This window comes from Podarcis tiliguerta, assembly GCF_965153285.1.
Source record: "Podarcis tiliguerta genome assembly, chromosome: 8".
In the NCBI taxonomy this organism is placed as follows: domain Eukaryota; kingdom Metazoa; phylum Chordata; class Lepidosauria; order Squamata; family Lacertidae; genus Podarcis; species Podarcis tiliguerta.
The window spans coordinates 49,551,857-49,577,980 of NC_139541.1; the positions used below are offsets into that span (position 1 = coordinate 49,551,857).

General features: G+C 44.2%; 1 protein-coding gene across 2 annotated transcripts in view; it reads left to right on the forward strand.

Moving 5' to 3' along the window:
• GNAO1 (G protein subunit alpha o1) overlaps positions 1–26,124 on the forward strand; it is a 165,897-nt gene that overhangs the window by 126,070 nt on the left and 13,703 nt on the right. Inside the window, exons 5-8 of one of the 2 annotated variants that reach the window (XM_083452722.1) lie at positions 5,479–5,607; positions 6,426–6,555; positions 15,136–15,289; positions 17,830–18,036. In XM_083452722.1, coding sequence (XP_083308848.1) covers positions 5,479–5,607; positions 6,426–6,555; positions 15,136–15,289; positions 17,830–18,017 — 601 coding nt within the window. In that variant the 3' untranslated portion in view covers positions 18,018–18,036. Of the gene's footprint in view, positions 1–5,478; positions 5,608–6,425; positions 6,556–15,135; positions 15,290–17,829; positions 18,037–26,124 lie in introns of those variants that run through there. The other variant, XM_083452723.1, reaches the window with a different exon arrangement.

Consider the following 26,124-nt stretch of genomic DNA (forward strand, 5'->3'; position numbering starts at 1 on the left):
ACGGAAAGGGCAGGCAGGTTCCACCTATTTTATTTTATTTTTCAAATAAGAAAATGGCGGAGGGGTACAAGGTCATACTTCTGGCCACGCTGCCCCTGCTTATCTGCCAACAGAGAGACAAGCTGCAGGTCTGATGGTGAGCGCTGTATGTTTGCATATAAAGTGCTGCACAGACAGCCTTCAGCTTTGAACTGGACTGAGGCCAGGAATTAATTCATGCAGGCCACTAGCTTGCAAGAAGTCGTCCTATCCTGGCACAAAGTCAGGCCCGCCCAGAGCTGGCTGGTGGCATACACCAGACCGTACCCCAGTGAGATCTTGCGTGCTTAACCTTTCCAGTGAACCAGGATAAAACAGTAGCTGAGAAAGAGAGAATCGTTGACAGTGGGCCTCTCCAGCTGGCTGGGTGACCCGGAGGGAGGAATGGAGGTTGAGATATTGCAAGGTTGGCCAAAGTTCTTAAGCCTAAAAAGAAGGCAGTGTAATCTAGGAGCTGGAGTGTTGCACTCAGTCTGGGGGAAGGCAAGCTCTCGTGAATCTCAACTAGGCCACAAAGCTCCTGCAAGCGCCTAGCCTAATCTATCTGTCACAGGTTGTTGTGAAGGTGAAGGTGAGGGGGGAGGGTGAAATGACAGTAGTATGAGCAGCAAAGCTAGAAGGCCCCAGTTTAAAGCTCATCTCAGTCACAGTCTAACGTACTCTTGGACTGGGGTGTATAGTACTGGTCTACTTTAAGATCATCAGAAGAGCCCTGCTGGATCTGGTCAAAGACCATCTGGTCCTGTGTCTTTTTTTCACAATAGCTACCCAGGTACAGTGGTACCTCGGGTTAAGTACTTAATTCATTCCGGAGGGCCGTTCTTAACCTGGAACTGTTCTTAACCTGAAGCACCACTTTAGATAATGGAGCCTCCTGCTGCCGCCACGCCGCCGGAGCACAATTTCTGTTCTCATCCTGAAGCAAAGTTCTTAACCTGAGGTAATATTTCTGGGTTAGCAGAGTCTGTAACCTGAAGCGTATGTAACCTGAAGCGTATGTAACCCGAGGTGCCACTGTACTCTAATGGGAAGCTCAGAAGCAGGACTTGAGCGGCACAGCAACTCCTCCCTGAGTTGTTGTAAGTAAATGCCTATTCAGGCTCCTCAAAACCCACAGCCTCTTCTGCTTCATGATGCTCATTCCTCTCCATGGCTAATGAAAACCAAAATAAATGATGCAAAAGAAGCAAAATTATGCACATCAGATCAATTTCCACAATGGTTTCACAGCTCAGAGAATTCTGCTTTTCCTGGCCCACAATTTGGATTTCTTGGGAGCGGCGCTTTCATTGTCCTTTTAGAGTTGAGTACATTTTGCCTTTCAGTTTTTTGAAGGGATGCTGAGTCAGAGCAATGCTTTTAGCTTAGTGTGCTGCCTCTCTTGACTGCAGCCAGTCAGATACCCCTGGAGAAGCTCAGAAGCTGAGAAAGATGGTTAAATTCCAGTAGTACAGTGGCAAATTCAGACGTGCAAATTCATGGCAGTCATAGTCAGGGCCCCTTCTAAGATTGTACAACAATCTTATACAATAAAAGTGTTTTGGAATCATAGAATTGTAGAGTGGGAAGGGACCCTAAGGGTCATCTAGGATATATTGCCATGATCAGTGCAGATCTCCATATGTTGTCTTTCAGTAACTCTATACTGTTTTCTGTGCACATACGTGGGCAAATGATTTTGAGGGTTCCAGTATCTTCTTTTGGAGTGACCTAAGTTGTTTTCATTGAAATGTCATGGTATATAATAGAACCTGCACACCAGTCTCGTGAAACTGAAGCACCAGGTGTTTTTGATGCTTGTAAATGCTTAGCTTTAGAGCAAACAGAACAACAACTCTTCATTGTTCTTCCCAAGCACCTACTGAATAGTGACTCTAAGAGCCATTTCTCCATGACTGACTCAACTGCTTTCATTCAGTCAGCACAAAGGGTGAGGAGACTTCCTCTCAGTGGCTAAGAATCTCCCTTTTCATGCTGTGACTGGATATCTCTAGGATGTTGGAGACAGGGACCCTGCTTAAGAAATATTAATGGGTCCCCTCAACCTGGACCACTACACCTCTGTTCCCATAGGAGTCTGTGTGCGCATGAAGGTTGGGGTAGTGGTGATTGTGGGCACTGCAGCCAAGAAGTTTTTCTCCTTATAACAGAATTCAAGACCATCCAATAAGCTCAATGGTGGAAGATTCAGGACAGACAAAGGAAAGTACTTGTTCATTCTGAGCACAGTTAAGCTATGGAACTCGCTCTAGCAAGATGTAGCGATGGCCACCAACTTGGAGGGTGCTAAAAGTGGATTAGACAGGTTCGTGGAGGATAAGACTGGCACACTAGCTGTATTCTGCTTCCACTGCTGGACGCAGCATGCCTCTGAATACCAATTTCTGGGAATCGCAAGTGGGGAAACTGCTGCTGCCCTCAGGTCCCACTTGGGAGCTTCCCAGAGGCATCACTGTGAGAGCAGAAGACTGGACTAGATGGGGTTTTGGTCTGAAACAGCAGAAGGGCTCTTCCTATATTCTTAAGTGCACGGTTGGCAGACTGAACTCTTATGAGCCCACACTGCAGATGTTCCCCTGTGGTAATAGCAGGTCTGCATCATCCGACTGTATCAACTTCAATTTTCATCTGAGGCAGCCGCTGAGATGCTCATTAGGATAAAATCCTCCCAGTTGTCTCGTACAACATGCATTTGGTTCATCACTTTCAAAAGCTTACATATTCTCAAGTTGCAAGCAGTTCAGTACGGTTCTAATATATTTCAATGGTATGGCCCATATATCAGTGTTGCCCAAGGACCAGCCTCCGCCTTGAGGATTAGCTAGGGAGCAAAGAATGGCTGTCACAATGTCACCTCAATTGGTTAAAGGACTAGATTCTGTAATGTGAAAACATAATCTCTTTACTGTCCTTTTTTTTTTATCTGGGCATTTCCTCAATCGGTTTGGGAGAGCGGTAGGGATGAACTGTGCTGCTTTGTATGCAGAAGGTTCTGTATGAATAATGACAACAATAATTTTATTGTTTGTATCCCACCTATCTGACTGGTTGCCACAACCACTCTGGGTGGCTTCCAACATGAAACCCTGGGGAGCTGCTAACAGTCATTGTAGACACTGCAGTCAGGGCCCTGCCCTTCCGGGCTGGCTGGAAAAGGCCTGAAAGGCAGGGAACAGGTCTTCCAGGACTCACAGCCAAAATGTAATACAGTTGCAGGAACTCTTCTGTCCCAAACTAGCCTATACTTTTTGGAGGGAGGGTGGTTTGGATGAATATTCTGCCTACTTAATGGCTTAGGGCCCCAACAACTGCCCCAATGTGACAGTCGAATGAGCCAGATGCCAACAGCTACTTAACAGAACTGTCATCTTCAGCAGGTCTAATAGGTTCAAAAGCCATTCTGTAATTTAAAAAAAGTAATTACATGCAATGCAGTCTAGCTGAGGTCACATGCAAATAATAAGGAGGCATATGATAATGCCAGTGGTTATGAATCTTCCCTGCTGATGATATATGAAATTCTCTGAGAATCCTTGTTGCCCTGGGCATGTACCCTCAAGCCACAGTCATCTCTGGAAAATAGGTGTTAGCTAGTTAGTCTACTATGTCCTTTGCCACACCGGCTAGGGCTGGGAGTAGTCCAAAACATCTGGAGGGCACCAGCCTATCACAAGCTGGCCAAAGTGCTTCAGAAACTTTTGTTGGCCAGAGATGATGTTGGTGAGAAGAAATGCATGTGTTCATTTATCAGTGGTGCCTCTACCACACCACTTTCAACTCACTTAAATAATGTCTCTGTGCAGCCTGAAAAAATGGAAAGGGGAAAATCTTTCTGCTAGGCTGAATGCTAACATGTGAAGATGTCCAGAAGGACATTTCCTGATATGGTTTCCTGCTTTTTTCCCTATAGCTCAGCCACTCTCTTTCCTACTGTGCCCCAAGAGATGTAATTTTGCCTTCAGCAGCAAACTGCAATAGAGCTTTCCGCTTGTTCACCCTGCTAATGACTGACTCATAAAATGGTACTCTGTTGCAATACAAAACATTTAAGAAGATAAGATCAATACATTCAGGCTGTGCATATGGGTTGAGGACTTGTATCAGAAGCATCCCGATTGGTTTCAGAGTCACTCTGTATTTCCAGTTCAACTTATTATTCAGGACCAAATTAGATCTGTTAAAAACAAAGCTCTTTTTCCCCTTTCTCACAGAAGTGGATCAAATTTGCAGGCATAATAGCCCTCCAGTGGATTAAGCTGTACAATCTGTAGGCAGATAGAATCATGGGGTTTTGTGCAGGGCAGCTTTAAAGTTTGATTTTTAAAACAGAAAAGAAAGGAAATCTGTTTTATTTTCTAGCCAGACTTTGATGCAATTTACAGGTATGTTCACCCTTTCCCCTCTGAGGGCACAAAGCCTGCAAAATTTCAGAATTATACCTGCAGCTGTTCTCCAGACTACCACAGGAATGTGGCCCTCCAGACCTTCTTATCTGGCCCTTGAAGCTCTTTCCAGACCAAACCCGCCATTGGCACTGCTTCATGTCCTCAGAGTTCTTGCCAGGCTGCAATGCATCCTTGAGTTCTGATAATGCCTCTTACTTGTCTGGACAAAATATGGGGGATATATGAGCATGTGTAGTAACTAGTCCAAGGTAAAATTGACATCCATTGCTCCACCCACTTTTGCCTCTGGCCCTACCCACCACTGGCATGTGGCCCTCAGAAAGGAATGCGGCCCTTGAACTGAAAAAGGTTTTCCTTCCATACTTTACCACTTGGGGATTGGCACCATAGGAATCATAGGAGCAAGGTAGAGAAGGGAACATATATCCCAGGAAAGACTGGAATGGGGAAATGTTGGAGGGGGGGGGATACATCCACTTTCCCCTGGAAGCAAGAGATCTCTGTTGACTTGAATAGAGGAAGTGGTGGCAGTGGAGGAAAAATGGCCTAGACCTACATGTTCGTTGGATCTCTCTGAACAACTGCAAAAGTAATGTATAACATGCAGGGCTTTTTTCAGCTGGAACTCATGGAAACTCAGTTCTGGCACTTCTCAGGTGGGTGCCACTGCCATTCTAAGAGAATGAGTTCTGGCATCTTTTTTTCTAGAAAAATAGCACTGCTTATTTCATTCATTCATTCATTTTCTATACCACACTTTATCCGAGGATCACTGGACAATTTACAATATAAAACCAAAAAAGGGTGTAATATAGCAACAAACAAAAACAATAACACTCCCCTTCTCCCACACAGTATATTTATATGTGGTTTAATTCTGTTCTTTGTTGTTTAAATAACTTATGACATTTAGAAGTATGTTTTCCCAAAGAGAATTTTCTCTCCTTAAGCATCAATGAAAAACATTACAGCATACTTTATCCTTATAACTCATATATCCTTATGCTTTTCCTTAATGTTTTCCACTTTACAGCTACCTAGACAGCTTAGATCGAATCGGAGGTGCTGACTACCAGCCTACAGAGCAAGACATCCTTCGAACCAGGGTCAAAACAACTGGCATTGTAGAAACCCATTTCACGTTCAAAAACCTCCACTTCCGGTTAGTGTGATGTGAAAATGCAAACAGATTGTCATGACTGTGCAACTTTCAGCTGTGTGGGATTACAATCTTTCTGCTCAAGCCAGACAACAACCCTTGCATTTCATAATCGTGCAACATAGCACAGAGCAGAAATTGACAAAGAAAATTCCAACCTGAATTAACAAATGTGGGCTCATGCTATAAATGTGTAATATGACAACGTCATGAAACTTTATTTATTTATACATGTTCTTTGTAGCTTCCTGTCTAAAGACATTGGAAAGGAATGGAAAATGGAACATGAGGTAGAAACATGCCAAGCAATTGCATCAAAGAACTCTGAAACCATCAAGCTTTAAAAAGCAAATGAGATTAAACAGCAGCACTAACCTTCACACACAAAAAGTTCCAAAATCAAAATGACTAAGGGCAAGTCCAGGTGGGGTGTTTATTGACACAAAAGTTGGTTGTTAGCTCACACTTTCTAGTATCATTCTCCTGTCACTTTTCTTAACTGCTAAGAAATCTCAAAAGAAAATGTGATGGGAGATGGCACTGATGTGTGTGGAATGACCACTAGCTGGCAATGACTGGGGAGCTTGAGGCCCAGGAGCTGAATGCAGCCTCCAAGCCTCTCTACCCGTCCCTTAGAACTCTCTGGAGGCCACGCCCATTTCCTTAGGTTGATCTATAAAAAACAACAACTCCCTTGTAATTTCCACCATCAGTTCTAGTCCTGTGCTCTGGCCCAGCAGAGAACGATGCTTGGTCTTGTGGGACTAGCCATGCAATTCTTTGGATACTGGGCATAATGAAGGGTTGTGTTTCTTCCTCAGGCTGTTTGATGTTGGAGGTCAGAGGTCAGAACGTAAGAAATGGATCCACTGTTTTGAGGATGTCACAGCAATCATTTTCTGTGTCGCGCTGAGCGGGTATGACCAAGTGCTCCATGAAGATGAAACTACGGTGAGTATTCTCTGGGCGGAAGAGTTCCCTGAGATAGCCTTGCTTTTCTACTTACTGCATTTGTTCCAAGGTCATCTCACAAACCGTCCTCAGTTCTGAGACCAAAAGGATCTAACAGATATACTTTATTACTCACATGTCTTCCTTTGACTCTTAAATGCTATGGAGACCCCATTCTACCACCAACAGCTGGATTTAAGTCTTCCATTCCACAGGATGGCGTTAGCACAGGTAACTTGCACACTTTCACTTGGTCCAGAATTTGACCACAAAATTTGTTCCCCTTTCTCTTGGGCTACCCCAAGCCAAGTGCCCCTGGTGCAGAAGGGTCTCCCTTTGAAACAAAAGAGGGGGTGGATATGGGCTCCTGACCCAGAGGACTTATAGCATGACAACAAACCAGAAGAGAGTTAGAAAAGGACAGGCCTAAGAAATGGAGGCTGAATGTGAGCAAGTGACATTTTTACTCAGAAGTTCTGATGATGCCTGTTCTTTGGTTATTGTGTGGATCCATGCAATCACTTTCCCACTTTAAAAACAAATGACAAGGCAGGGCCGGGGCTAGGTGCACATGAGCAAAAGGGATGTTCCCAATAGTTTGAAGAGGAGGCTGAGAAGTTGTTCATTTGCTGGTTTGCTATGCATTTGGCAAGAGATCATATTTCATGATTGCTCATGAGGAACAAGCTTTTGTCTATGTCTGGAATTGTGTCCCGTGCGTAAGAGATGTTTTCTTGGGTCTTTTTGGTGCCAAATCATGAAATAGAACATAAAAGGTAGAGAGAAAGCTTATCTCTGAAGCAGTGAAAACTCTTATTTTGTCTGATGGTTGCAAGAATTTTACAGCAGTGTTTCAAAATGCTTAAAAGAGGAAAACTATACTGTAAATGGAGAGCACAGGGGGCGAGGAGCAGCCCTAGCTGAGGTTTAGCTCCCATGAGAAGACACTAAGCAAAGAACGTATCAAAAATATATGTAATGTGATTGCAGCTTTGTAGTCTTGACCTTAAATGTATATTACTTGCCGTGTTTGAGTGTTATGTCTGAACTAAGGATAGGGGAGAATTTTGATTCAGTTCACATTTAAAAGCAAACGTACCAAATGCACACTTTCTGAAACAATATGCAAACCGAAACAAAGCTGTCCTTCAAAATTTGCAGTATTCCAAATTTTGCAATATGGTTCTTCATCCATAAATGTACAGGCATACCTTGGAACTCAAACACCTTGGCTCCTGAACAAATCACCTCCCGAACAATCGAAACCCAGAAGTGAGTGTTCTGGTTCTGGAACGGTTTTCAGAAGCCGAACATCCAGTGCGGCTTCCACAGCTTCCGATTGGCTGTCGGACGCTACTGCAGCCAATTGGAAGCCACACCTTGGTTTTCGAACGGTTCCAGGAATTGAACAGACTCCCGGAACACATTCTGTTTGAGAACCAAGGTACAACTGTATATGTTAGGATAAACTGCATATATAATCATATATTAGTGGGCATAACATGCAGAAATGCATTCTACGTGGGGGAATAGCTTTTGCCGCTGAGCTATGGCCCTCCTTCACACCTTCTTGCTGAATTGGGGGAAGTCTCCAGTGGGAACAGGGGTGTGGGCCTTGAGTGTTTAGCCCACAGTCCTGTTTGTGCATTCACAGCAAATGCCTGAAGAGGACCATGGGAGATTTAAAAACAAGTGATCAGTGCTGCTTTTGTACAAGTTGACTTCAACCACAGCTTCTAGCAGAATTGGAATCAAGGTTCTGCCACCTCTTTAGAATGTGGGGAAGATCAGAGGGCAGAGGTTTTATTCTCTTAAAAGTAATCTGGGTTGTTTTTTTTTTAATGGTTTGAAGCCGTTCAAAATGAATACATCAGGAAAAAGAGGAGGGAATGAATTGCCTAGTGATGCTTGCAGCAAAGGTTAGCTCATCATGTGCTCAGCTGGCAAGGATAGCAAGGAGTCCTTCTGTGATTCAGCTCTTCCTCCACACTACTTCACGGTTGCTGCTACATTCATAAGCAGTTTAGAAGAGGCATTGTTCCCACATTCGCCTTGCATTTTTTATCCCCTTTGAACTACAGCTCACTTGAACTATAAATAAGTATGGAATACAGAAAGTGAAAATAGACATATGGAATCGCAGGTGGGAGAGTGCTGTTACCCTCTTGTTTTTCTTGTGGGCTTCCAGTGAAGATAGCCGGTTGGCCGCTGCCAGAACAGGATGCTGATTTGGTCAAGATCCAGGGATCCTCTGATGTTCTTATGCTTGCAGACACACACAACTGCAGGAGGAGGGATAGAACTGTGCTTCTGATTGGAAGTATATTCCACATAAACTGTCCCAGGCACTGTGGCAGGGCCACCTCTAGGGAAGTGCAGGGCTTGGAGCAAATCAGACTCACGACCCACCCACCTTACCACTGTAGGATGTGTCCTCCAATGCTGCCCCCACTCTTATTCCTCCTCTGCTTTTAAAGGGATTTACAGGTCCAGATGGAACTCTGCTATCTGCAATGTTACCTTCTGGCCATCTTCAGTGCTAAAGAGGAGCAGAGATCAAGCTACCACCACGTTAACACAGAGGGTAATTAGCCTGGGTCCCTCTGCTCAGTTTCCATGTTCAAGACATATTGAGCATTACTAGTGCCCATTGGTATGGCAGTAGGCAGGGAAGGTAGCACTAGGTGGATCCAGAACCAATGGCAGGCAGAGCCAACGCATTCTAGTTGTGCCCCTCTCCTCCTCCCTGCTGTGTTCTACCAGGGCAACACCAAGATTAAGGAGGAGGAGGATGTTGACAGGCAGTTCCATTGGTTGCAAATAGGAAGGCTGGCTGAGGGCAGAATGATGGTGGTGGGGCCATGCCCCATTCACTCTCATGGCCCAGTCTCCACTGCTTACAACAATCTGTTCTGAGAATCCTCTTATCTTCATCTCTGAACTGCATGATGCACTTTCACTGCGAGCAGGATTTGTACCGTTGCAAGGACCTGCGAATGATTTCCCTGGTAGTGGTTTCTGTGCGTGCTTGTCTTTTGTCCAGTCTGCATTCGCGTAACTAAGCTGCATGGGGGACCATGGCGTTGCTCTTTCTTCACCTGTCAGCTGGTGTCTTTGCGGCCTTCCTTAGCTATAAGAAATAGGTGTCTCAAACAGTATCAAAACAGGATGCGGGCACTTGGGTGGCGCACTCTATAATCAGTCTTGCTGAATGGCGTATTTGAAAGACTGGGCGGGGGGAGCTCTCTCAACCCCTACCCGTCATATGCAGGCACTGTGATTGCAGTAGAAAATGCTTATATTTAATAATCTGTACTCACACCTCTGTTTTAACCTCTTCTGATTCTTTTTCTAATTTTAATATGGCAGCAAAACTAAAACAACAGTAAGTATTGTTACCGTTACAGGAATGTTATGGTTTCCAACTGGAACAAAAATGAAGGTGCTTCTAATGTCATTGTAGACTTGACATTCATGACTTTGCCAAATGGTGGGGAACAAGGAGCATGGACCCATCAATGACTTATGAACTCTACCTTAAAGATGCCTGCATTTGGTCCACACTAAGATACCATCATGAACACAACACAAATATTTCTTCTCTGAGGGGTGGCAATTCCAACATACTATAAGTATATTGTGCTTTACCATCTTCAACTCTCTTCTTTCCTCCATTTAACAGGATCAGTTGAAATAACCATTTTAAGGTGTTTTTTCCCCCAGTACTTGTTTTGGAACTTGGCAAAGGGCATCAACATCTCTAATACACTTGTAATGAGACTTGCTTGTATTTTTGCTTATGTAGAATATGCATTCTTGGTACAGCTTACAGGAAAACCAATAAGCTTGGGATTCATCCAGTTAAGAAAACAGTGGATTTTCCCATCCCTGCCAAACAAAAGAACATTGGGGTAATTCTACCATGAAAGGATTTCAGACCCCTGTTTGTATTAGCTGTTGCCTTTAGTACTTGTTCCAGCTTTTTGATGTGGTCCATTGGGCAACTTGGTCCAGGACAGCCTCAAATAGAGCTGCTGGATAATATAGTAGGGGTATCTTATGGACTGGGCCAGGTAATTGTAATGGCTGTCTTGCAGTGTCTTAAAATTCCTCCCTTCAGCTGCAGGTGTCAGGTGTGGGGTGTAAAATCAGATTATGGAGTGTTCAGGCAACCATATATATATATCCAAAGATGTCTGTGGTCACTAAGGGATGGGAATCCACTGGGATAGCACTGAGCTCAACATTTTGTGGAAGGAACAACCCTACCATCAGGCAGACTGAGGGAGGCACCTCAGGTGACATATTCTGTGAGGCTGGCAGTAGGGGTGGCTTGTTGAAGAACAGAACAGCAGGCTCTGCTCCCCTCATGTGTGGTGGACCTGTGCTAAAGGAACATTTAACTGCCAGTCCAGTTGGTCTCATGGAATGGGTATGGGAAATAATTTGTGCTCTACCTCAGACAGCAAAATATATTAGACAGGCAATTTCCTTGGACTAAGCAACCACATCACTCTTTGGGAAAGACTAAAGAAAACCCAAGAAATATTGCTCTTGGAAACTATGGTGGCAGTGGATTTTACTGCAGAAAAAATTTAGGCAAACTAGATTCCCACTGGATTTGCCTAAATTCAACAACTGAGATTTCACACTAGTTTAAAGGGGGGGGCGCTGCACAAAACTGCACATAGCATACTTTCACATAAAGATGGGGGTGGGGATTAACCTGGACTTATTCAGCACACCCAAAACACCTAGAAGTATAAGTGTCTGAAAATAGGCTGACGCCACCCACTGCCTATCCTCAGGGTTGATGCCAGAAACAATGACCACATATTGGTGCTGCAGCCCTTACATGGGAAGATGCAATGTTGGTGTGAGAGATCAGACATCTCCTCATCTCTTCTTCTCCCTGGAAAAGACACGATTCTCTCAAGTTTCTAGTTCCGCACTAAATGACCTGACTGAGCTCTATTAAGGGGCATCCTTTGTAGTGCTGCATCTGCTGTACAACCCAGAATTCCACCTGTAGTATGTTTCAATGGGTGTTGTCCTTGCTCTTTCCTTCCCTGCAGGCAAGATGTTGAAATATTTCCTTGAGCATTTGGTTCTTCTGTTTTCATGCAGATACAATGATCCAGTCTCGCTGCTGAGTTTTAGCTTTACATTATTCTTATTATTGTTATTGTGCAAGTACAAAAATTAAGAATGCAAGCAGCAATACATCCATATGCACATAAACAGATGTCATTCACATATATAAGAGCACATAGACATCTAGCCACATACTTAGAAGTCGTATTTGTGACAGCACTGAAAACACTGTGCCAGCGTTAATGTTCATTCTGATCTGTCTATCTAAATGGCAAAGGGGACCTAGCACATCTCACATGATTCACAAGAATCATTCTTGAATTTCAAGAAAATATTTTGTACCTGTTAAAGCAAGGCTGGGGGTATTGGAAGTGGGTACTAGTAATCGGTGTGTAATGATGACACCTGGGCCCTTTACACCAGTAGTTGCAATGACCCAGGGAGTCATAGCAGCAGGAAGCAAGTCTATCAAATTGGACCCTGCAGAAGTATGTGGTGTATATTTCAGGGATCCCAAACTGATCCTTGACTGTGGCTGCAGATAGATGTGGGAGTAGATAGAGTGGCTAGTGGCCATAGATGTGGCAACAAGGCAGGCTCACCCGATAATGAGGGATGGGGGAGAAATTTGATTCATTTCTCATTTAAAGGCGGGCCTACAGAATTTGCACATTGCAAAACAATATGTGAACCAAAACACAGGCATTCCTCGAAATTCTCTCTCCTCTGAATATTGCACTGCAGCTCTTCTACCGAGTAATGAGTCTAAAATGCATACACTATAAATAAAGTGTGCCATATATGTATTAGTGAAAATAACACCCAAAAATGCATTATATTCAAGAAAACTGCTTTGCAAAAATGAGCATATAAAGTAACATTATTTACAAAAATGTGTAAATCAGTAGGAAATTCGCACTAAAATAGTAATTAATTTTCATGAAGACTTTAAAAATAAAATCTCAAACTGATGTGGAATTGTGGAGAACTGGAGAATGTGGAAATGAGTACCTGAGAGGAGCAAATTAATGCCTTGCCTGTGTAGCAACTTCAGAGAACCCACATTCCACATTGAAACATGTCAGAGATTATGTTGGAGTGGATTTCTGGGATATGTTGTAGCACAAACAGTTCACATGGGGCACAGGCTATGCCTCCTGGACCTCACCGTTGCTCTTCTTGAACAGAGAGTAAACCTTAGAATGCACCCAGGACTAGGGCTGGAGAAGAATTTCCTTTGGTCCGCCTTGCAAAGTGAACTTTCCTAATCTTCCCGGACTAGTACACAGATCTGAATGTCATTATCCTTAGATTTTGCAGCTCTTTGAATTTTATGATAAGAGTTCTCTGCTTAAAATAATGCCAAAATGCTTTTCAAAATACATATTTTAGAATACCTTTTTAAAAAAATATATACAGAAATTCATATTAAAATGCCTTTCTAAATATGAGCTTCTGTATGGATATTTTATTTTTTAAAAAATATTAATTTGCAGATTGCTGGGAAAACAGGACAGAATGGACATGACAGAATGGACACATGTGACAGTCAGCTTATCGGTCCATCCTGACCTGTATTCCTACAAAGCTATCCATTGGATGGGTAAGCAAGATGTCTGTCAGAGAATTTTGTTCAGCATTGCTGGCCATCTTCTCATTGAGGAACCCCTGGAAAGCTTCCAAGGAACTCTTGACTCCCTGGAGCACAGTTTGGAAACCAATGCCTTGGTGACTGCAACTAAGAAACCACAGTTTAGCCCAGCGTTCCCCAACCTGGTACTCTCTGCACATTTCGAACAATAACTTCCATCCATCTCAGGCAGCACAGCCCTTTTGGACTGCATCTCTCCCCCACCCCACCCCAGCCATCACCACCATTTGGACTTTTGTCAGCTCCAGCCGGCGGGTCTGAAGGGAAACAAATTGGGGACGGCCGGTCAAGTGATACTATGCAATCTTTTCGGGTTGGGTGGGGAGTCAGTTACATTCCTGCTATTCCAAAGGCACTTCCATTAGCTATCCGGAACACATTTATGTCTATCCTCTTTCTTTTGTCGGTTATAATTTGTACCAGTCGTTTGCGGCGGGGAACTGCCACACTTTGAGGAGCTGCTGCCGATGTCAAACAGGAAAGCTCTCTGTTCTGTAACCTGCTTTGCCTTTTGATAACCCCTTGGCTCTTTGGGTTGGCTTCGACCTCCGTCGCGGCTGCTTCTCTCTGCTATTCCGTTTCCGGCCGGGAGAGGCGGCACAGCTCTCGCACCAAACTCCAGCAGGCCTCTACGCCATCACCACTTTTCCTCGGCCGTCTGATCTTTTCTAACCAAACAAAGGCCAAAATAATGAGATATTGAGAGACCCTCCAAATTTGGCAGGTATGAAGCTTCTCTTGAACCGAGAAAAAATAAAGAGTTGAAAGCAGCTGGAGGAACGGGATGCTAACAGGCTGACTTTGCTGTGAGCTCTTTCGGTATACACCAAACCCTGCAACTTCTTAACCAATGCGGCAATTTTTATTTTACATCTTTTGTTTCACTTCATTATAATTATTATTTGTTGCATGAATTCCAACTAAAAAGCTGCCTTCCTTTTATTTGTGCATTTGTTATTGTGGCCTTGCCAAAAAAAAAGACCCTTCCCAAAACCCAAATCTAATCTTTTTTTCTTAAAGGCATGATTTAACATCAGCAAGGTTCTCTGCTGATCAGTGTTTTGGTTGTTCTTAAGTATTCTATCTTCTGCCTTTCTTCCTTCACCGCTCTCTTTTTCTCCTTCAGTTCAGTTTCATTTATTTTCGTTTTATTGTGATCTGCTTTCGATCAAACCATCTTCCAAAAAATTAAACAAATAAAGACTCACACTAAAAAGCATCAACTGGAGAATGTCAGTACTAAACGAAATAACAAGCTACTAAGACCAAAGCTCACGGCAAGGTCACTGCCAAAAAGATGTCGCCTTATGGTCTGCTTTCAACTCTCAATTAATTCAAGGATCTTACCAGTCCTTGGTTAATGTATTGACCAAATACGTGTCCCATACACACACCCCAATGAAATGATCAGCATTTTAACAAAGAATGTTCTAGAAAATCTGCATGACCCGCACTTCGGTTTCGATCTCTGACCTTTTAAGGGCAGGAGTTGTTTACACCGCCGCCACTTGCCATACATGCATGGTGCATGATGAAATTTAGCTGAGCTGGAATCTTGTAAAAAAAAAAAAAGATGTGCTATGCAAAATCGACAGCTCTGTAAAAGTAAAAACTGCTACAGTGCTACTAACTGTACTTCAGATCTATAGGGATTGCATCTCTTTATGTATGTATACACATTTCCCAGTATGTATACATTGATTTATTACATCCACTGTTGTCTGCTTCCTTTTGTGTTATTACCCCACCCTTTATTATTAAATTTAGATGCTTCCCTACACATTGAAGGTGGTAGTAAAGCTCTTGCCTGACTTGCCATCTCCTTTGTGTTGCAGAACCGCATGCATGAGTCACTGAAGCTCTTCGATAGCATCTGTAACAACAAGTGGTTCACAGATACCTCCATCATTCTTTTCCTCAACAAGAAGGACATCTTTGAAGAGAAGATTAAGAAATCTGCATTGACTATCTGCTTTCCAGATTATACAGGTGAGAAAAACCTTCAATATATATATAAATATATATTAATAAAATATAATGCAGGAAGAGTGCTTTGTGATTCAGAAACCCTTGCCCTGTAATTGATACCTTTATTTTGCCTGTTAAAAAAAAGGCACTGCTCTCCTTAGTTCAGCAGTGAGATGAGGAGATGTTTCTGGAGCACAGCTCCCATCATCCCTGACCATTGACCATGCTGGCTGGAGATTGATGGAAGCAGAAGTCCATCAACATCTGGAAGGTCACAGGGTACCCACCCTTGTGTTAGCTCTGTGCTCCAAACAACCCATAGCTTCTTATGGGAATTTGGGCAGTAGCTTAGCTAGCCTCAAAAATATTTGACCAATTTGTGGAGGATCAGTTGAGCCAGTGCTTTTTTTCTTTAAAAAGGGGTACTCTCATTTTCCTACTCATATTGAAATACTGCCCCTCAATGACGCCAAACTCAGATTCACAAAATGTTTAAGGGTATTCGTACCCCAGTGTCCCCCCAGGAAAAAGAACTGAGTTGAGCCATGGATGTTCATCATGGTGGCTCCATGGAATCTACACATTCAAAGGAAGTATATCTCTGAATTACAGATACAGTGGAACCTTGGTTTTTGAGTATCTCAGAAGCTGAATGTTTCGGAAGCTGGAAGCCAAAAACCCAGAAGTAATTGCTTCCATTTTTGAACGCAGCTCAGAACGGCTTCTGCTCCGTGTTTTTCTTTTTTCTCAATGGATTTTGCTGACTGCCCATTGCTCCTCGGTTTTCGAATGTTTTGGAAGTCGAACGGTCTTCCGGAACTGATTACGTTCTAACACCGAGGTTCCACTATTCTAGTAACAAGCAGTAATGAAAGGCCGTTGGGGGTTTTTTATCCCCAAAAGTATTTGGCAGGCTGTTGCTGGACTAAACGGCTCTTGCTCCGATTAGGCAGGGCAGCTTTCTTAGGCGTTGTATGCTCACAGCACTGTGGGGAAGATGAGGAAGACCAGAGAGGGAGTGGCTCATGGTAATCAGACACAAAAGCTTTCACAGCAAGGTTGCTTTGCTGCTGCAAAATTCATGTCACCAACATGAGCTGAGTTAGCTCCATGTTTGCGTGAGGAGGGGTTGGAAATAAGGAAACAGGCTGCATTTGCACAAATGGTGAGCCAAGAAACTTGGCTTAAGAAATCACCCCACATGAGAGCTGCAGACTGATGCATGTCATCCAAGCACTCCTAATTTGCTTCTCCCTGTTGCACGGGGGGAACTTTTTTCTGCCTGATGGCCTCCTTCTCTTCTAAGTAGCCTCCTGAGGGCCACATGTGAGTTAGGGTTAGAGGCAAATTGAACCTCCTGGTGGGCCAAGATTGGCCCCCAGGGTGCAGGATCCACACCCCTGTTTTAAGGATGGATGTGCAGAAATGTGGTGTCAGCTCCATAATGCTTCTTGGTCTCAGTTATGACGATGATTACATTGTCTTGATGACAATGGCGATAGTACCACAATACTAACGTTATTATTAATATGAATACATTAGCAATGATGGTGGTGATGACATCCCATCAGCTTACATGACTGGTTATGTGGCAAAAAGGGAAATCCCTGCCCTCAGTGAAATTACAGTGTATTTCAGAGTGTGTTCCAGTAAACTCTGGGCTCGATTCAAATGCTGAGAGTGAGTGTAGGGGAACTCTGCTGAAAACCAGCCTCAAGGCTCCATGTTCAAATCTCACATCGCCTCTGAATTTGCTCAGCAGCTCTAAGTGAGCCACTATCCCCATCTGTAATATGGGCCTCTGTTACAGCCTTTTCATGAAAATTACCGGCAGGCAAGCGACATGTTACATTAATTGTGTGCCTGCAGTCAAGGTGGTTTGGGTTTTATAAATTTTAAATTGCAGTTGTGGGATGAAGGATGGGTGATTAGGATTAGGATTAGGAGGATGGGGTGTAGGGGAAACATCCCTAACCCCTGTGAAAAATCCCTTCTCTCCCCCCCCCAGACCCCCCCCCCCCACAGGCCTGCTGCTATCTCTGGGATGGAAACTTACACTGGCACTAATAGTAACTGCAAGGAGTGGGGATTTTAATGAGGCCAAATCTATCTTCCCCCACAAAACTGCAAACCCAGTCCTAACCAGGCATTTCAGTAACTGCAATTTAAACTTGGAAAAATGAAGCATGTTCCTTGCATTCACACAATTAATGTAACATGTTGTTTGGCTTCCAGATAACACATGTGAAGTGTTTTGAACACTGTATAGATGTTAAGGGTGACCATGAGTTGCATCACCCAGAGTTCATCAGTATTACTAACTGAACTGAGGACTATAAAGCACAATTTGCACAGGGTGTGTGTGTTCTCTGTGTGTGTGTGTAAAGAAGTTTTGCTGCGAGTGTTGCAAAGACCCAAACTCTGGTTCTGCACAACTCCTATCCCCATTCCCACATGAGCTGGGTCCACCTCCAAGTGGAGTCAACTTGAGTTGGGTGGGCTTTGTGTTGCGTTTCAGGACAACCTTGCTCCTGGCTTTCGTCTCTCTCTCTCTGTTGCAGGGCCCAGCTCTTTCACCGAAGCCGTGACTTACATCCAGTCCCAATACGAGAGCAAGAATAAGTCGTCCAGCAAAGAGATCTATTCACACATCACTTGTGCCACCGATACCAACAACATCCAGTTTGTTTTTGATGCTGTAACTGATGTCATCATTGCCAACAATTTGCGTGGCTGTGGACTGTATTAAAGCCCTCTTCTTTCCTTTCTTCTTTTCCCTTTCTTCTCTTCCTTCCCGTTCACCCATTGGGGAAGCAATCTCGTGGTCAGAACAACCGGTTTGTTCTCCGTTCCCCCCTCTCAAATGTTAAGCCTACAGCTGTTTTTGAGATGGGAGAGTCCAGTACCTACTTCAGTATTCATGCGGCGGAAAAAAAAATGTTGTGAAAGTAACACTGTCACTGTAAAGCTTTGCATTCACAGGACAGTTTTATCATGCACACATTGGGGGGCAGGGGGAGCGGGGAGGTAGCCTGTTGCCCCTTCTGAAATGAAGAGGAAGAAAAAGCAAAATGACCCTCTTTCCTGACACTCCAAACAGAAGAAAATCCAGCACTCATTCCCCTTTCCCCTGCTTTTAAGAATGCTTTGATGGCATTCTCAGCCTTTCTCTTTGTGCAACAGGAGCCAATATTGAAACTAATGTAAAGGAGGCTTCACTAAAGCCCTCAGTATATGTGTTTCAAGAGCCAAGTTGCTATCATTATTTCTTAAGAAGGCAATCCAAAGCCTTAAGTGTTTGACATTGAAGGGACAAACTTCAATGTACTGTGGCAGATGTGCGGATAAGAACTCCAGTGGGTTTCTTTAAAAAAGTGTTAGTGATGATTTCTGAAGATGGAGAGGCTGATTCGGAATGGGACCAAGAGGACTGAAGGCTGGTTCTTTTTGTTGTTGTGTTTCAATTTTTCAGTTAACCCCCCCCCAAAAAAAAGAGAAAACACTAAAGCTGCCATTTGATCTGTGAGGTAAAGCATACTGGTATCAGATATCTATATGTTTTGCTCCACAGAATAAATCGTTGTTTTTTTTTTTTTTTTGCGGTTCAGATTAAGCACCCCTCCAGAGCTGTGGTTTTTTGTTTTTGCCGGTGTCTTCTGCACCATGTCATGGACACTTGAATAGTGCATTAGTTTCAGATTTATAGTGGACAGTCTGCACATCATTCTGCTTTATTAGTTGCTCTGCAATGCGTTGTGAGTGTTACCAACCCATTATTGTCACCCGGCAAGCCATTCTTGTACTGTAGTGCCAAAAAAAAAGTGGGGGAAGGGGTGGGGGAACTAGGAGCATTCGTGGTATGAAAACTTATAGGATTTTAGCAGGAAGTGCAAAGGCATGGCACCCATTGCAAACAAAGCAATATGTCCACCCCTGAACTTTTGCAGAAACAAACTATGTTGAAAGCAAGTTCATGTATAACTGCCTGAACCTTGATGAATGCTCATTGAAAAGGCTTCTCGGCCACATAAAACACAAGTGTACACACACCTTATTTGCAGATCTCCCAGTATCACATCTGGTTTTGCCCAAAATACGTATTGGAGCATCATGAAATGTTGACTCTCCAAAGCAAGCCTATAGGAACCTCCACAGTTTCCATCTCCTTTTTCCTAGTTCCTTAAGAAGGTCAAACAATCTGGAGATACACTGAAACTCAAGCTTCTATTCCAGAATCAGATGGACAGGATTGTATGGCTTAGATTGAGGTCTGGGGGTTGTGGGGGGCATGTTAGTTGCTTCCAAAATTAAAAATAGAATGCCTGAAGAAGTCATCCTGAAGTGCCTCTTAATAGAACAGGTCCAAATATAAGTGTATAGTGGAATATAGTTGGTAATTCTGGAATAACCTAAGGTCATTTGGATTATCAGGGTCCTTCGGTGAGAAAAGACAATAATGGCAAACACATTTCTCTGAGAGGTTTTTGCCCCACCCCCACTGCCGCCAACACCTTTTTTTTTTTGCAAGCACAACCACAAGGAAGACAGGCAGATGACAGTTGCTTATTATGGGATCAGTGTCCCTTAGAAATGCACATTTGTTTTTTGTTTTGTTTTTGCAGCATTGTTTGCATCAGAATGCAATCTCCCCACTCTCCATTTAACCTGCATTTGCCATTTCTGCTTGGAATCTGATAAGCTAAAACACAAAACCTGTTGCAAATAACCTGTCTGTGATATTTCAACAACCTGCTTGCAAATTTTGCCCTTCCCTAGAAACTCCCAGCATGGGCTGTGTTCTAGCGTGGATTCCAGTAGTAGGGATCCTTCTCCACATTTCCTTCTGGGCAGCCTGGGGTGGGGCACAGGCCACTGGTGGGTAGAGACAAAGGCAAAAATGGGAGAAGCAACTCTTGTTAATTTGACCTTTGTGCAATAGGCAAAGTTTCTGAAAATTCACCCACCCTTCTCTATCCTCCATCTAGGCATTCAAGAGGCATTGCCAAAGTTCAAGATTATATTCTAAGTGCCTGAACTTCCCCGTTCTTAATGTCCCCCACTCAGATGATAAGAAAACCCACATAAATCAGCCCTGGGAGATGTTGCAGAGTTCCCTCCAGGGAGCAGAGGTTCCTCTGCAGCAGTTTGCCTGAAGGTAGAAAGTTAGAAAAACCCGGATCCAAATGCATCTACATTGCTAATAACAGATTTTACCTCAGTCTTTTGAAAGTGTTCCTCATCGTTTCAAATCTGTCTTTGTGGTAGATTTGCTTTGCTTTGTTTCTATTTATAACCCTTTCCACAGTGTCGTGGGGGTTGTGAGGGCCAGCTTGCTGATAAATTATTGTTTCTTAGACAGTCCTCAGCTATTAATTGGTAAAAGTGCTTGTGAACCACCTTGTAGGAATTGTGTGGTTTCAGTTATGTATGCTTACTCATCAGATTTATAGGAGGTGTGGGTTGTGTGGGTATGGCTGTATGCATGTTTGCAAGAGGCAGATTCACACATTGTGTGCTTGACCCAGTGCAGAAGCCCAGTGACAGCGGTGTTACTGCTAAATTGTGATGTGTCCAAAAATCCAGGCAGCTGTGTTGATCTATCGTATTATAACCACCACCGCCCCCCTGCCGCCCCCCCCCCCCCCCCGGTCATAGAACAGTGCACTCATTTCCATATTATTTGCGAATTGATTTTTTCTGGAAGCAGATGGCACAGAAATTAGCACCAGGCTTGCAGTATATTCTACTATAGTTCTGGGAGTGGCTTTTATGACATGTCAAATCTCAAATGTGATGTGGAAGTTAATAGTTAGGGGGAAATTGTGAAACAGAATAAACCGCCATTTGAATGCAGGCACTGTGTTATGGTATCATGCAGAGGCAAGGGGCTGAGGCCTTCACACACACCCATTTTCAAGGAGGGGTCGGGCAGATCCTGTGTCTTCGGGTATTTGCTGCTCTCCTCAACCCCCTTTTCCAGTGCCCTGATGAGTGCCAGGCAACCACGATTGCAATTGCCTTGAATGTCCCAGAGGGACGCTTCGTTGCCCTGGTGCATTGCAGGCAAGGGTGAATGGGCAGAACCAGCCCTGCTTAGAGTGGTTGCACTTTTGCTTCAAGAGGGCTGTAAGCATGGCAAATTACACAAGTACCATTGTGGTGTGACACACACTTCTGGCAATACCATTTCTTGGCAGCTTACTGGGAAGTGGGGGGCAGTGAGCCTAGTGCATGGGCAGGCTTAAAATGAAGAAATAAGCAAGCCAAGGATGGAATCAGGTCCAATGGAAGACAGCGTAGGATTTGCTCCAGAGCAAAGAGGGGTCAGGTGCAAGACTTGGTGGAGCAGGTGGGCAAGAGACAGGTAGGCAGAGAAGCAAGATTGGGAGGGAGAAGGAAGGGTCAGGAACTCAAGGAAGGTCTTGTAGGAAGGGCTGGGCAAGGAGAGGAAGAGGTCCAAGGACAGGCTGGTGGGTTTGGAAGTTGCAGGAGGTAGCATAAGGCAAACTCAATACACGGTAGTCCTCCCTGTTTGGGAGGGACAGGGTTGCAGAGACTGGCAGCAATTCTCCAGGGTTTAAAGCAGAGGAAATTCTCAGTGCTACCTGGAGATGCCAGGGATTAAACTTGGAACCTTTGGCTTGAAAAGGAGATGTTCTGCCACTGAGCTGTGGCCCTTTCAGCTCCGCCTCATCCCAGGAGTTGTGCTTAGTTTTGCAGAAACCACTCTGGCATGCTTCCAAGTGTGTTCTCGTTAAGGCTTCCCTCAGCCTTTCATGAAGCCTTCACCAAAGTTAGCCTTGGCATTCTCAACAAAGTACGCAGTACCTGGTTGTTGGGGGGGGTAGGTTTCATTAAAACAGGTGTGTGCTCCCCAAATGAAAAAGAACACATGCTAACGCCTGAAGGCAGTAACTGTACTGTAGGTAGAATGGCAGTAGCTTAGAGGTGGGGCACCTGCTTTGCATGCCAGAAGACCCAGGTTCAATCCCCTGTGTCTCCCAGCAAGGCTGGAGAGCCACTGCCAGGCACTGCAGACCCTAATATGCTAGATAGGGCAGTGGTCCAACTTGGTGTAAGGAGCTCTCTAGGTTCCTATTTATCCCTCTTCAGTAGGGAGTGGTAGGTGGAGCCAGAGCCAATGGAGCTTTGCTCCATCCTTTCCCCCATCTCTTTCCCTTTCCCTTTCCCCTCTTCTCTATTCCCTTGATCTCTCTCGTTCTCCTAGCACAGCAGGCTGCCGGGAGGTGGGACAGATTCTATTTCTGAACTGATTGCTTGCAGAGGGCTGGAAATTATTCTGAGGGCCGCATGTGGTCTTCAGAAATCCTGGGGCTGTAGTCAGCAAATTGTCCTGGGATCAAGGCTGACCCTCCTCCTTAGCATGGTGATGCAGCAGAGTGAAATGAGGTAGATGAAGGCAGGGAGTGAAACTTTCTAAAATGTTGACCTCCACATAAGGATTTGGTATTTTCCTTCATGCACCAAAATGTCTTGAGGCATCATCACTAGGGATCTCTAATGAAGAATTCTCAGTAGCCTCACCAAACTTCAGTTCCCAAGATTCTTTGAGGGTGAGCGAAGTTGTGGCCATTAAAGTGGTATAAAGCCAATATGTCAATAGAGCAAGGGGCACCTTCAGTGATTTGTCTGTTGATTTTGGCGAAATCCTAATACGTTGGAATTAGTTTTTCATTAGATAAAGTTTTCATACACACACTCCAATGAGTCATCCACAGATTGTTCTTGCAGTGTTATACCAATGCCCATGTGGACTTTTCAATTTGGGTTTCCTCTGGAGTGTCAGCAAGCCAAATGGAGTTTCGGAATGATGTGTGGGTAGGTGAAGGTGACAGAAAGAGAGAAGACAAGAAATAGGAAAAGACCTCAGACTCAAATAGATGGGTAAAGGACATTGGGTCACAGCAACAATAGTTGCGTGGCAAGGTCCCACCCCACCCCCAAGCTTGAATAAGACACTTGACAATAGTATCTTAGGTTAATGGGCTAAAAAAAGGACACAACTTTAATGGTTACAGATTGTGAGCGGTATTGGCTTAGGCATTGGACCTAACCAACTATATCTGACTCCTGTCCATCTGTGCGGAGTCTGGGAAGGGTTAACCACCAGTAGAGGGAGTCCTGCTGATGCACATCAACTAGGAGCTCCCCCAGGGCCACAGATAGGGGTCTTGCGTTAGGCCCTAGCCTCCCCAGGCTTCGGACAGGGCCATGCCCCCGGAATCCTTTAAAGGAATACCCTTCAATGTGTGGGGGAGGTGATGGTGCTACCTCCCCTCCTCTCTTCTCCAGCAATATTCCAATGCCAAACCTTACAAAGCTGTGACGATTTGCTATGAGGTAGGCGAAAAATTGGCCAGTGCCAATTTGCCAAGTGGAAAAAGTCCTACCAGGCCCTTAACGGCAACCAACCAAAGTCCTATCGAGGTCAAGAGATGAAAAAACCTAAAGGGCAGGAGGGTGGGAAAACCGGAGCAGCTGGAAGTGCGAAAAGGGGTGAGATTCCCGCTGCATCCTGCTTAAATCAAACAGGCCACACACCCCAGAGCAATCGGCTTGGTTGCCTGCGTAGTGATGCAGCTGGGAATCGCCCCCAATCACCCAGGGCTGACCACACCCCTGCGCGCGTGAAGGGGTTGTGAGTGCCCGCAACTCCACCTCCCCCTAAGGTGGAAGTGGCTTAACAAAGTTGAGCTGAAGCTAATTTGGACTGAAATGTGCATTCCTGATATATGAATGTGAAATTTCGAAATAGATGAGATGTTTACTCTGATGAGTGAATTCAAAAATACAAATTTTGAGATGGAATTGTTTACATTCATTCTATAACTTTGTCTGGGAGCTCAAGTCCCTATGTCATTATGGATTATTGGTAGCCGAAGGTGAGTAAGGCTTGAGAAGCCCTACATTTCACTGCCAAACCTTGTAGCAGGACACCAAAATGTGAGCATTAAAAGACGGGACTCAGTATCCCAAACCATAATGGGCCTTGAACCCATGGAGATGTGGGGAAGAACTCTTGGATTTCCTCATCCCACATTTTCAAAGCAAACTTATGGGGAATCCTAGCTGTGCTCATTTTTAAGAGCACAAAATCAGGTGGTGTTTGTTAGTAAAGCAAATGTTGCATGGAATATGCTCCTGTACAAGATTAACAAAGTCCTGAGACCTCTTCTTTAATCTGCTATTGCCTTAATCTCTCTTTCAAGAAGCAATATACTATATAATATACCCTTGTAAAGCTGTGCCACTACTAAAACCAGATGTGTGTCTGTGTGATTAATATAGTGCCAAATTTTCAACCCAAATTCCTCATGTTACAATGGCCCTCTACAAGGACTGTTAACCGCCAGTGGAGGCTGATCTATGAACGAGGGTGAACGGGGCAGTGCCCGTCTGCCCCCCATAGCCTCAGTTTGCCCTCAGCCAAGCTGCCTGCCTTTCTGTTTGCGACCATTGGAACTGCCTGTCAGCTTTCTCCTCCTTAGTCTCAGTGTTGCCCTTGTAGAATTCAGCCGGGTGGAGGAGAATGGAGATAAAACTATAGTTGACCCCACCTGTCATTGCCTCTGGTGCCACCTACTGTTGACCTCCCTACTTTGCTCCCTACCATCTCAGTAGGCACCAACCACCTCTGGTAACCACAGCAATCATATTCATTCCACTCTGCTCTTCCTTTCCTCTTTTCCATTGGCAGAATAGAGCGTTGCGGTTCTTGAAATGGCAATAACATAACATTCAGTACCAAAGTAAATCCCTTTGTGGGGTCACTCAGAAAAAAACACCAGCTTGTTTATTTAGTGTTTATGCCTTTTCCAACATTAATGTGCCTGTGATGCTCAGATTATGGGTGTACACATAGTCTGTGTTTTAAAGTAGTTGAAATTCTGCATCCAATAAATCCAATTTCTGTGCCAAGTTAAACTGGATACCACGATCTGTATGAATTATGTAAATTTAGCATATGTGCACAGTTTATTCTATTGTTTTGCATAATGCTTCTCGGAGTCGTCTTTTTAACAACAAGGGAGGGGCAAAGACATTAAAGCCTTTAAAGTCATCACCCACGCATGTTCAAATTCAAGCATATTGTCACAGCCATAAGAACTAGAAACTTAGTGGTTTGTTTGTTTGTTTGTTTGTTTGTTTGTTTGTTTGAATGAATGAAAGTTGAGATTGGTAAGAAGTTAGCAGAATGTCTGTATCTACCTTATATTCATGGATAGCAATTGCACAGCCGTTGTTGTGCAAATCTGACTGTGAATTCCTCCTGTGATACTGATGTCCCAATAATTATCCTCTGTCCAGATAAGCAAGAGGCCTTATGGGAGTTCAGGGACACATTCCAGCCAGGCAAGAAGGTGCAGGGTGAAGCTGAGGAGGGGTGTGGCCTGGGGAAAAGGTGGTATGCCAGATGAAGCCTGGGGAGAGTCTTGAGGACCAGACTGAGAGGCCAGGAGGGCTGCTTTTGACACACACCCCTCAGGCCTAAGGTTCCCCACTGCTGCCTTATGAGTTAGCCACTTACCAGAGGACTGAAGCACCTTTCCTAGGAAAGGCTATGACCTGTGCGGCTTTCTTATTTAGAAAAATGGGGATGGGGGTGGGTGGATAAACATTAAAGAAAGATCTTAGTCATGGGGTGGTATTACTGGATAAAAACGAGTGGGGCCTGTATGAAATGTTGCATTGTATCCTTCCTCCTAAAATAAAATCTTAGGGCCCCAACCAGCCACTGTGGCGAAACAGAGCATCCCATGATCACCCATGCTTAGTGCTCACAATCATTCTTCATTGAGCTGCTTTCTGTTGGAGAGTTGCTGCCTTAGTTTGTG